At 39.2% G+C, this 12,771-nt stretch overlaps 1 protein-coding gene and 1 long non-coding RNA gene across 3 annotated transcripts; one reads left to right on the forward strand and one right to left on the reverse strand.

The window, feature by feature from the left end:
- Positions 1-94: 94 nt before the first annotated feature.
- On the reverse strand, positions 95-5,274 carry lemd1 (LEM domain containing 1). Its single transcript, XM_063901708.1, has 11 exons — positions 4,888-5,274; positions 2,921-3,029; positions 2,670-2,805; positions 2,503-2,578; positions 2,264-2,311; positions 2,021-2,176; positions 1,724-1,811; positions 1,492-1,583; positions 1,270-1,359; positions 914-987; positions 95-774 (listed from the first exon to the last, which is right to left on the reverse strand). Exons 1-11 carry the CDS (start codon positions 5,080-5,082, stop codon positions 462-464), a joined length of 1,377 nt encoding a protein of 458 aa, XP_063757778.1. The 5' UTR covers positions 5,083-5,274; the 3' UTR covers positions 95-461.
- On the forward strand, positions 5,053-12,289 carry LOC134876708 (uncharacterized). Of its 2 annotated transcripts, none has more exons than XR_010167494.1 (3): positions 5,053-5,323; positions 6,008-6,107; positions 11,459-12,289. It is a non-coding gene; the product is annotated as an uncharacterized LOC134876708 (long non-coding RNA). The 2 variants fall into 2 exon arrangements; XR_010167493.1 differs by having other exon boundaries at positions 5,318-5,430.
- Positions 12,290-12,771: the final 482 nt, after the last annotated feature.

Raw genomic sequence — 12,771 nt, forward strand, 5'->3', positions numbered from 1 at the left:
TGCTGGTTGTAGCTAAAGATCCCTGCTGATTTTATATCTGCGTAATCTTTTTTACTCTCAGTAAACACCAACAAGTATGAAGCAAAACATCCTTTATTGAAACATGGTTGAAATGTTAAAAAAAATACATACGAACTGATTGAAAATGACACAATTTGGGCTAGAAAATAGAAAAGAACAATAGCATTACACTTTATTATTTATAACTTTGAGAACATCTTTTAAAGTCTCTGCTTAATATCAGTGTTTTAGCTATTCTTTCAACTACTATGATAGATAGCACTTCGGTAACATCTATAAGCAAAATATATAAAACTGTGAAGCTTGACTTTTGGTTTGCTCCCATACAGACACAAAAACACAGTCAATAGTCAAGCAATATGTGCTCCCTGATGTGGTTTGCACCACCAAAAGAAAGCTTATGTCTGTATGTCAATGTACTGGATTAAAGAAAGCCAGAATTACTCCTGTCCAGAGAAAACTGCTGTGTCCTGTATCTCAGCCTGAAGCATAAGCCCCTCCTCACTTTCTGAACCCGGGTCTAGACTGTCCAGTAAGGCAACAAATGGACTAAATGAGTTGTCCTCAACACAAACATAAATGATATAAAGTAGGCAAGCCACGATGATGAAAACCAAAATCTGTATATGGATGGGCACAAGGCGGCGCTCCACCTTTCGTCTCTGGAGGGTGATGGGACTGGTGGGAGTGTCTGGGTATGCATACTGGACGGGTCTCCCTGCTGCACCTTTAATAGGTCTCCGTCGAGTGGCACTGTAATACAACAGAAAGTTTAAGTTTATAATAGTTTACATGCAGAGAAAATTGTGGCAGACAGTGGTTCAGAGTGCAAAAAAAGGGTTCTATATCATGCTATATCAAGTCCAACTGTTCTGTTTGGTTTGGTGCTTACCACATCCCTGTGGGAGAAGATTCCATGTTTGAAAACATCTCTTTAAATGTATCTTTCACAGGCTCCTGAGAAGGCTGGAAAAAAGAGCAGAATTCAGTGTAAAAGTGGACAAGAGAAAAACAGAGATGTGTCCCAGACAGCAGAGTCCAGCAAGCCAGGTGGAAAGGAAGGAAAAAAGGTGATTGTTAATGTAATCAGAAGAAATCTGACACATAGTGTGATTAGTGTGTGCCATTTTCTGGTTCAAGTGACACTGATGTATAAAGGGGTTACAACAAACCAAGTGTGTTATTGTAGACAACACACACCCCCATCAAGTCAAATAGAATAACAATAGAAAAATATATAATTTGTGCCTTCATTTTCTGTTTATAAGGAGATTCCTTTGGAGTGTAGTACGGAGACTGGTTCTTCACGGTGCACATGTCCACAATAGGTTTGTCCGGCTGAAGGAAGGAGGCGTAACAAGTTATGATTTAGTCGTCTGAAATTCCTCGAACCTCCAGTGAACCTCTCCCAACAACCTTAACCTCCACCAACAGTTGAGCTTAAGTGTGACTGACATGAACGCTACTGACCCTGTTGGACCGCGACCAATGTTCTTGCACATTGCTCCCATTCAAGTCTCTCTCAGTGTCTGTGCTAGAAGAGAGTGACTTCCGCCTCTCCACCTGTTTTTTTAGAGTTACAGTACATGACTAAGTGAGCGCTCTGGCGGTTATTACTCACAAACAAAACATTTGAAATAATTGACATAGAGTCATTTATAAGAAGTGGAACGTGTGTTTAAAAACATGTAAGATTAACTTTCCTCCTCAACCATTAGAGTGATACTGAAGGGCTGAGAGGAGATTGATGAGCCGCCATTGGACAAAACTGATTGTGGTCCAGATGGAAACTGCAAGGATATTACAATAATATTATATAGGTTAAAAAAAAATAGGTATCTTTCATGACCCAATCCATACACCAGTGAGATACCCTTGGCTGCAAAACAAAAAAATATCCCATCGGTGGCTTGAGAAGTACACACAATAAAGCTACAGTCTCAGCAAGGAATGCAGAGAATTTTAAATCCACAAGAGAAGTGAAACAAGACCAGCCTACCCCTGATCCTAATCCCGAGCGTTGATCTACAGGGGATGCTTTAGTAATTCCTCCGGGAATCTGTGAGCGGGGAGGCCGACTCTGCTCCGATGATTTTATCACATTCCCCAAATTCCTCTTGGGACTAGGTTCCCTTTTTCTAGTAGCATGAACACGCTACAAGAGGTCAACCCAATCAAACACAAAAACCATCAGTGTATCTGGAGAACTTTGTGCAAAAGTGTGAACATCTGTAATATTTACCAGCCTTGATGAGAGTAAAAAGCACTGCGGGTAAACAAAATCACCATTCTGAAAACACAATACACCGACACTCAAAATGTAAAGGCTCATTCTAAATAAACAAACAAGTTTACAGTTACAACCTATAACCACTAAGGGTCACTACAGGAAAAAGTATTACAGGTAAGCTCCCAGATTTCAGGTAATTCAGAAGAACTATACACAATATATACAAGTAACCTTCCTACAATTTGTCTCACCTTACTGCTGCCTTGTTGTGCTTGGTTTGACTGTTCAGCGGTTTCTTCTTTTGCTGCTTCTGAACCTGTGGAGGTCAGAGAAAACATTCAAATGAAATGATACCAAACAAACAAAACAAATCTAGAGAAGAATTGACAACATTTATAGTCATACCTGATTCTTCATTCTCTCCTCTTCTCCTTGTTCCTCCTCCTCTTCACTGTCAGAGTACAAAACACCTTTCTCTACTCCATTGACATGGCCTTGTCCTTCTGACTGTTGCAGTCTCCTGAGCTTATTCTCGTACAAGGCTCTAGTGGAGGCTAACATAAAAGAACAGTATTATAGCAATTAGTTGTTTTTTTAAAAGAGAGGGACAGCCCTTAATAAGTAGAGTGAATAATAAATAACATTTTCATCAAAACAAAGCAAACTCACCAACTATTGGCCCAGCTTTAACACCATGTTCGAGCAGTGCAGCCTTGAGGTCATCATCGGTTAAGGTATTTGGGTCCAGAATCTTTGCATCCTCCTCCTCCTCTTTGTCCTACCAAAACACATTTTACTGAATTACATGAATGCCGTTTGAGACACAAAAAAGGCTGCAGCTTAAATGCCAGCAGTTTCCAGGTGTGGGATGTAGACCATGAAAAACATCCCGAGGATCCAGTTCACAAAACGGTTCAAGATTCACCTACTTTGGGTCCTGTACGACCTGTAGCTTCTAACATTCACCTATTTAAAACGGACAATTTAGAAACACTGAAAATGGTGGAAAAGGTGAACGAGGACAACAATATCTCAGAGGGCCTGTGTATTAATAGATACTGGCTTTTCATATAATTATGATAGGTGTATTGATCGACTGAATCAGCAGTGCATCAACTAAACTTCAACTTAAACTTGTTATTATCGATTAGTCTGCCAATATCGTTTACTTAATTTAATTTGATCTATGTAATGTCGCTATTAATTATTGAAGAATGTCCATCCAAGTTTCCCAGAGCACAGGGTGACATCAAATAGCTTTTTTTGCCTCTCCAACATGAAAAAACACAAAAGATACTCATATTTATTTTCATATTAAAGACAAAGGCATCACAATTTTTTATTTGAAAAGCTGCAATCGGAATATTTGATCTTGGAATAATGAGTTAAACTCCTTACTGGATGTGAGCAGTTGCCAATTCATTTAATTGCCTCATCGATCAATTGAAATATCAGCATTGGTTACAATTCTATGGGCGGTTGTCTTCACATTATGTAATAGTAGGGGATATTCTTTAATAAACTAAACTTAGTATGCCCCGAAAGTCTTTCTACCCCACGACACAGAAACCACTTCCATGCTTCAAGTGCATGTGCTCTCCTTGGCCAACATAAATGAGTGTGACAGGTGTAGTGAGCACATGCACAAGACTCTGTTGAAAGAAGCCAACGTCTCAAGCGTCTCGTGTAAATCTATACCAACTATACAGCTGGGGGCTCAGTGGTCAATGACCTAAAATGCTACAGCAAGCTGAGAGGAGTGTTTGGTAGCAGTGACACAGATCTCCCCCTCCCCCCCTTACACCTGCTGACCATTGGTTTATTTCAGTTCACACAATTAACACTATGAACGTGAACAACATCCCCTCATTATCAAGTAAAGTTGATGGTGTCATTGAACGCAGCATTGTTGACAAATATTGAGCAATATTGGCTATTTATTATGTACCAAAGCACATTTTTGGGGGGTAGATTCTCAGATGCAAGTAGAGGGAACTAATGGTCTCCAGTGGTGTAATGTAACTAAGTACATTTACTCAAGCACTGTACTAAAGTAAAACATTTTAACCTTAGTTGAGTATTTTCACATTATACTACTATGTACTTTTACTCCACTGCATTGATTTTACATATTTAGTTATTAGTTACTTTGCAGATTTAGGTTATTAATACAAAATATAAATCAACATGTACATGACATTATCATACATTATTACAGGCTAAGCTACAGTAGTTTATAAAATAAAGTCCACCTTCACCAAGGACAACATTAAAGCAATGAACACAATAATGCACCAACAAATGTAAGAAAAAATAAGATAAAATCTGTTTTTTAAATGTGCCTTTCTGCAGAACTAATTTAAGTTTTGGTACTTAAAGGACATTTTGATGCTAATTCTTTTTTAACTTTTACTTAATTACAAATTGGAATGCAAGACTTTTACTTCTAGTTGAGTAGTTTTTATGCTACTTATACCAAAGTATATAATCCGAGTGGTCCCACAAATTGCCTAATTAAACTCAGCACAATCATCAGGTTAAACTACACCAAAATGCAGGTTGTGATATACCAAAAGGTGGCCTAATTTTAGGACAATGCTGACGCAAAAACACGAACAGTTTAAAAAAAAACTCACTGCCAAATCTTGTTCTTGATCCTCATCGTCGCTAGAGAAATCTCCTGCGTTTTTCTGAACGATGTGTTTTAAGTGCAAATCCACATAAACCTCCTTTCTGCTCTTGGTATGTGGCAGCGCGACATTATGGGCAACGAGATCTGACTTCAGTCTGGATTTAGAGAAGTGAGCTGGGTCCTCCACAAACAGAGACATGTCACAAGGACGAGTCGAAGCGGAAAATGTAAAACTGTAGTCCCTAGCTGTTCTTTTTACTTGTATATAAAACTATTTTAAGTCACATGAACTAGCTGCTCGGGGAAACCTTCTGCTGTGGTCTGAGAATCCCACTGACTGATCTGAGAACAGCTGCAAGTGACGATTTGATTGACAGAGCTAGTAGCTAACGTTAGCTCAACATTCCCTTACTGATGTAGTAAACACACAAGCATGGCAGGTAGGCATGCATGTGTTTAGCTAACTAGCTATGAATTGTAGACCTTTTAATGAAGTGAGGATACACTTTAAAATATAGTATGAAAATGATAATGCATGTTGGCTTTGGTAAGTTTTCTTTATTGCTTTTTCAGTTAGCTGGTAACTTTAGTGACATTAGACAGCTAGCAAGATGCATGTGTTACTCAACAAGTTTTGAAGTTTGGAGCTTTCAATTAGCCTAAAAAATATGTAATTAAATCATATGAAATCTATTTCAATTAAATGGTCTATTTTTAATACAGTTTAGTCCTGTTTTTATTTTACATTATACTTCCAGACTTTAAAATAGGAAAATAAAAGCACTCGTTTACATGGACGTGAGTTTCATAAACTGAATATGATGCTTACATTCCAACACACAACATACTTAAATAACCTGATCCTTACCAGCCAACACTCAATGTCCCAGTGTTATTCCCTATTATATTCAAGTGTCTAATTAATTAACAAATATTTGTGTTATTTACACATAAGCTTTTCAGTGATTGCTTTTTCTATTCAAGGAATCCTATGAAAACATCTATTTATGGAAAGAAAACACACTTGCAAAACATTTGAGAAACAAAAAAAGATGTTACACTGCAAGTAACTTCAGCCACACCATTGTCATTTAATTGATTATGTACGTACCTTTTATCTCTAGATTTGACCTGGGCTTTCGTCGCTTTGGGTGTCTCACTGGTGCCTGCTGCGTCTTCTGCATCTTTATAGAGGGATGCATCCATGTAGAACACGTAGAAGTGGTGAGTTCTTCCTTTCGTAACATCTGTTGACAGATAACAAAACAAAACACTTGTTCAGGTGATTGCCTGTAAAGGAGGGTGTGCCTAAATGCTTTCCCCCCAGCCAAACATCTACAGCAGGCATCTATTCCCACTAATGCATGATTATCTGAAAAACGTGCTGTAGAATCAAAATATCAGTGGTCAAAATATAACTCCTGGAACAGGCTTCTGGTGCTTTGAGAGATCTTATCATTATGAAATAAGTTTAATCCCCCAGTAGTTTGGAATGAATACCTGAGTCATGGCAACACCAGATGTCTATCTAAAAAAACCTGATTATAGAACCTGTTTGAACAACTGTGCATAGTAAAACTAAACAACCGATACCCCCCTAACATCTGGTACAGAAGTAGAGCTGATTTACTGGCAGTTATCTTGCTTCATTAAACAGGTTCTTGATTTGGGGGAAAACTGTCTGTGGTGCTACAAATAATAGAAGTTACAATGGGGAGGTTTTTATAGCAAATTGTCCCTTCTTGTTTTGCTTTAGGTGATGCAGAAAGAGATATACAAATTTAAGGAACCCGCATAAGATGTTCCCCCAGGATTGTATTCCTTGAATACCACTTTATGCAAGTCAAAACATAAACAGATGAAGCAAAGTTGATCCCCTGAGATATAGACAGTTTGTTTTGTCTGTCTCTTGATGAAAGTCTAAAATGACTAAACTATATTTTAATTAGGCTAGATGCCAAATTTTTGCATGGAAATAGGAAATGACAAGTCAGCAGGTGTCCACATCGCATTGCAGTGATATTTGTGTTTGTGTTGAGCTGACTTGATCTCCTGCTGATCTGTTTACTGTTTACATCATGATCTGTACCAATTTTAGATAGAATCAACACATTGTGATGTGAGAAAAAAACACATTGGTTCTCAGTAGTGGCCTCCAGAGACAGGAGGGGATTCAAATTGTCTGATTTGGATCCAATATGTACTTTATTGATGTATAAATAGAAAAGCATCATTTAATCGGATACATTTTCAACCCTCATTTTGCAGGGCTGCCATTTCGTAATGATACACAGTTTTGTAGCTTCTGCTAATTATTTAAAGCAGGTAGCTCAGGCACTGCTGCTTGGTACGTTAAAGGTTCCCTGTGAAGTTTTTGACCACCAGTAGTGCTATGGAGCTGTTTTTCTATAAGTTGGTCCCCTTTTTCTTTATCTTGTGCTTGTGCAAAGACATGCACATGTACAGCAAGTCTTGTCTGTTTCACACTATAGCAGTCATTAACAGGTGGTGGTACCATGCCAAGCTATCCGGCTGTATGTTGTATGTCATGTTTCTTCGTTGGTCTGCAAAAAGGTTTTACTGCTATGGATTTGAACATATCAAAGCAGGTAAAAAACAAATACAGTAAATTTAAGTTAGGATTGTGGCATTTAAAATAAAGACACTCTCATATATTTTTAAGGCATCAAAGGTTAACGGTTAAATACCTCCTAGTTTAAAGTCAAGAGACATTCGAAAGTTATTGAGGTCAGAAGCCTGAATGCTGTTGGAATCCTTTTGAAAAAGTCCACTTGCCACGGAGGGGGTAGGAGCCATTAGAGGCCACATTTGGAGGTCTTTATAGAAGAGCTGTGATGGCTCAGCTGGCTAAAGTGCACACCATGGATCGATGATAATACAGTTTAAAAGTAGAGTCTAGTGTCCTCCACTTCTGGCTTCCATCATAAAAGAGAAATAAACATATTTTTAAAACATAAAAATCATTAAATAGTTAGCTCTAGCTCTAAATCTACCCAATATTACTGGAGTTGTGGTGACTTGAAATTCATAAATGTTATTTCCTTTAAATAAAATGTAACTGATATGATGTGGCCTAGCACTGCTACAGCTCAAAACGTGATTTAAGTACATTTAGGTTTGTAAAGCTTTATTAGACGGTAGGTTTTTAAACTCAAAGTAACTCTGTTAGAACTAGACAGGGTGTCATTTCTTTAGATACTGTTGTAAAATATTTGTAATGTCCTCTTAGGGGACCCTGGTCAACAGGAGAGGCTTGATTATTCCTGAAATTCCACTTAAATACAAACATTCTGGGCTATCATGATGCCACAGAGGCTCAATTTTATAAATATTGATGATCTTTTGTTTCATTATGTTTGGATTCAGTTGTTCATTGACTAGTTTGAACTGTGATAAATAACATTTGCAAATAGTGGAGAGTTATAGCAAAAGTAAAATTCAAATATTGTCAAAAAAGTCTTCATACGCAGTTCTTTGGGTGACTATCCAGTGTGTATCCAATGGCTTTGAACCCTACATGAAATGTTAGAACAAACTCACATAGGAATAGAAAGCCATAAGACACAGTTGTGGTTCAATTTGAAGACAAAAATACAAAATCAGTGCATGATGGCATTTGAAAAAAGACTGAAGGCTTGATAGCAAAAAGAGGGCAGAACAAGGCCAAGCTGCAGAAAACATTCACAATTTAAAACTCACATGGGCATGAATAATTAACCAAAGGAACTGTAAGTATTCATCTGAGGCCCGGGGGGTATAATGAAACTGTCTTGTTAGTCTTCGGAGTGAAGGAATTGTATTTTTCAGAGCACAAACTCAAATGAATGGACCCCTACTCGATGCTTGAATCTTACAGAAATACCCTGCCAGCTATTCAATTCCGCTAGGGAATTTACAGAATAATCTTTGATTAAAAATGCCGTTTTAAATCACTGTCCACAGGGAAAAAGTGCAATGTTAATGAAAAGGATTCCGTTTCTGAAGATTACATAAAGTATTTCTCTATTCTGCAGCAACCCTCTGCCTGATTTCTACAAGCACAAAGAAGATCATTACATCAGCATTTTGATTCAACCACTGGGCAAAGGTAGCAGTTTTTATTAATGACCAAAATGTTCGGGCACATATAAAGTTCATATTTTACATGCAGTGGCTCTTGTGCCTCTTTAATCAAAGCCATCGTACTGATTAGGCAAGCATAATTTATGCATAGAAACCCTACTAATATGCTTGATTGATTTCATTATAAGTTCAATTATACTCCTTTGACTCTTTAACCTTTGAGAAGGTTGACACTTTTCTAATATTGGACTCAATCACCAGACGGTTTACCACTATTTCGAGCACTAAACTGTAGAAAGTGCTTTGGACCCTTTTCAACCCCTCAGCAAGCAGAGGCTCAGCGCTTGAGCTATGCAGGCCAAATATGCTCACCCAGATGTCTGCTCAGAGAACAGTGGCCTTTATAAAAACATGAGAAAACCTTGTGGACAGAGAGGAAACACGTTACTATAGAGGACAGAGGAGGCATTTGTTGACATTGTATCAAGTGCAACGCTGAGATATTTGAGGCACAGAGGGGCCAGGTATTTGTCAGTCAGAGTTTCTTGTGCTTTTGCTGTCTCCAAGTCAAACAACAAAAGCCCCATTGAGACAGCCTCCCTTTTTTTCCCTGAAAAAGCACACAAAGCTTCCTGTACTAGACTGCAACTGTCCAGCACTGAGAACCACTTCTAGTCTTACTTTTATGCACCTGTTCAAAAGGAGTATATAAAGACTTTGTGGGATAGTTTCACATATTTGACCTTTTTCTCTTTTTCATTCAGGGTGAATGCCACCCTAACTTTATCCAAACAGTCCTTACTTTGTTCTAAAGAGAGACAGAATGAAGCCAATGGTGGTTTATACACTTTAGTCAGCCTGAAAAAACATTGAGCTGTTAACACACAGAAAATTCTTGATTAATGGTCTCACATTTGCTAGGTATCCACATGGCCTCTGACAGAGAACATTAACTTCAGATAAAGGGAAAGTGTTTACTTGATAAGCCTTTTTCCAGGTTAGAAAAAAAAAACTGTGCCCCTGAGCTCCAGGGAGCTGGTTCTCATGCATGTCTCAGCATAAATTAGTAAAGCCACTGTGTCAGACTCCAGACAAGAAGGTGAATCTCAGCCACAGGGAGGATTATCGCTAATCCCTAAACAACGACCATGGTCCCTCTCTGCTGGAAGGCAGTCCAGGAAAACTGTGTCCAGACGTTTTTATTGGCTTTAGATATTTATTATATTTTCAAAAATTCCTCTGTTCTTTTGACAGAAAGAAATGAGCCATGTAGACATTTCCTATGAGGGATGCGAAGCTATAACAACACATCAAATGACTAATTGACATTTAGAACTAGTCTCGAAGATAAAAGGGTGGCACCTGATTCTTTATCCTTGCATCACTCTTTTCCTATATTACAAAAACAATGTACCTCCTTCCACAAGAACAACACATTGAAACACTGCAGACAACACATGAAAGCCCCAGAGTATCAGTAAAGCAGCTTGGCATCCTCACTGTCATTCTTTTAAAAAACAGCTATTTTGCCCGGCACACTTTACACTTCTGAGAGTAACGGTGACGTGCATTTAGTGCCGGATACATTCTTATGCTATAATTCTGACTCTTACCTCTTTTTCCCCTCTCCTGCGTCCCTTGCTGGAATGAGTATGGCATCCCCTCAGCCTAATACTGTATGGAGAGACAATGGGTAGTGGGGGGGGGGGGGGGGGGGAGGAGTTACTATGTGAGCAGGAGAGTGGGGAGACAGGGGGAGTAAAAGCAGAATGAAAACTGGGAGAGAGAGGATAGAGAAGAGAGAAAAAGAGAGGCGAAAGGGGGCTCAGATGGGAGATCACTCGCTCACAATACTCTCAATCCACAAATCTGACGAAACGTTACATGAATGGCAATTCTTGGACCCCCGTCTCCCCCCTCCCACTCCTCAGATGCGATGTCGGAGAAAACAGCAACTAGAAATCCCTCTTCACATGGGAAATGTAAGGAAAAACAAGAGACTGTGAGAGAATGGGTCCTGATTTTAAACAAGTCTCTTTCTTTGGCTTTCTCTGAATGAGTTCTTAAGATTTCATGTTGGCAGAGTGCCCATGAGTCCTGGATGGAAAAGGATAAAAGAGGGGCTGAGGTAGGGGGGCTGTCTATTGTGTTTGTTCCCTTCCTTTCAGTCCTGGCACTCCAGTTGATCTTTGCAGCCAGTTGCTGAATATTCCAGTCACTTATCCCTCAGTTGTGTACAGACGCTCAGTTTTAAAAAAAAAAAGACATTTCATTGATTATGCTTTCTCACGGTGATGAGAAAAACTTTGGAGGTGAGATCCTGCACGTACTGACAGCATTGACATTTTGGGTTTAATGTTTAATACAGGAAACCTAGGACCAAAAAACTGACCAAATGAGGGCTTCAAATCAGCACTGATCTGAAGATGTTGGTGTTTTCACAGTCTTTTAGTTTCAGTTTGGGTTCTCTCCTTTCTTTGTCTTCCTAACAGTCCATCACTCGTGGAGGGAGAATCCAGTTCTGCCTGCTGAATCTGGGATGAAGACAGCAGGTGCTGTTGCCCCTCTCTGAGCCACATTCACTCCCAGCTTCTCCCCCTCCATCCGTTTCCTCTGCTTATACACCCTCCTCCCCCTTGTCGATGTGACGGGGGGGGGGCTACTGTATAATGAAGCACATCCAGAGAAAAGATACAGTTTGTTGAAGGTTTGAACCAGTGATGTGTTAATCACATCCTCCTGATTAGAATGGCTGATGAGCTGTGTGACACAGAGCAAAGGAGAACATGAGGGTCTAAAGGATTAATGCAACTGCATCCCTTGTCAGTCACCACTGTGCTTCTTACCACTGCTTGTGCTGCATCAGTGCTGCAAGAGAAGCCTTGTTTTCACTCACAGTCCACCCTCCTCCTCCTCCTCCTCCTCCTCTTTTCCCCACAAACCCCTTCCTACCCTCTCTCTGTCTTCCTCTAGCTTTCCCTCAAATAGACACACAGGCTCGGTTCATTACTATTCACCAGGTTTCACTAAGACACGCATCATTGCTCTGCTCTCTTCAACTGTGTTGAGAGAAGCGGGGGGAGAGAGTGAGTACAGAGGAGAGGTAGAAGAAGGTTAAAGCAAGAGACATCTTATGATAGAAAATAATAAATCACTATTGTGTTTCCTGTGTGCAGAAATGTGTACAAACATTTTACCAGACAGCTGCATGCATGAGTTGTTCCCTCCTCACATCTTCTGTAGAACAAGGCTAGTGCAGTCCTCAATGTAGACATCTGTTTTCCTCTGAGGGCTTTTGAATTCATCACTTGCCATCATTAAATCCTCCGTGGACGTCAACTCTATCACAACATTGTAGTTATTATCTGTGCTGATACTGACAAAGCAATTCATCCATGAAAATAGGCACTATGCTGGATTTATATTCCTGTATGGCTGAGCTTTCTGTTCTCTGTCTCATCCTTTTCAGAAAAACTACTTCACTATGAAACTAATCCTTTGTTATGCTATATTTTACTCTACACTAGTCAGCTGTTCTCAGAAAATTGCAATGAATCCTTGAATTATAGAAAACTCATACAGGAGGAGAAACTGCTGTAAGGCTAACCTCCACATAAAATCATAAAAATGCGATTGCTTGGATAAGAGAGGCAATGCCAGTAGATGATATCAGATATCAGAAAAGCTATTTGTTTGTATTTTTCGCCTTAAGCTGATGTTCCGCCTTGAGGAAAATGAGAATTCAGAGATATGCACACTCATAATGAGTATTTGAATAGTTGTCTTCATCTTCAATGACTAAATA

The sequence above is a fragment of the Eleginops maclovinus genome, chromosome 1, assembly GCF_036324505.1.
Source record: "Eleginops maclovinus isolate JMC-PN-2008 ecotype Puerto Natales chromosome 1, JC_Emac_rtc_rv5, whole genome shotgun sequence".
In the NCBI taxonomy this organism is placed as follows: domain Eukaryota; kingdom Metazoa; phylum Chordata; class Actinopteri; order Perciformes; family Eleginopidae; genus Eleginops; species Eleginops maclovinus.

Coding starts and splice junctions, on each gene's coding strand:
- lemd1 (XM_063901708.1), bottom strand. CDS start 5,082: ATGTCTCTGTTTGTGGAGGACCCAGCTCACTTCTCTAAATCCAGACTG. Junction 2,806..2,920: donor TAAAGCTGGGCCAATAGTTG/GTGAGTTTGCTT, acceptor CTTTTATGTTAG/CCTCCACTAGAGCCTTGTAC. Junction 1,584..1,723: donor CACTCTAATGGTTGAGGAGG/AAAGTTAATCTT, acceptor TAAAAAAACAGG/TGGAGAGGCGGAAGTCACTC.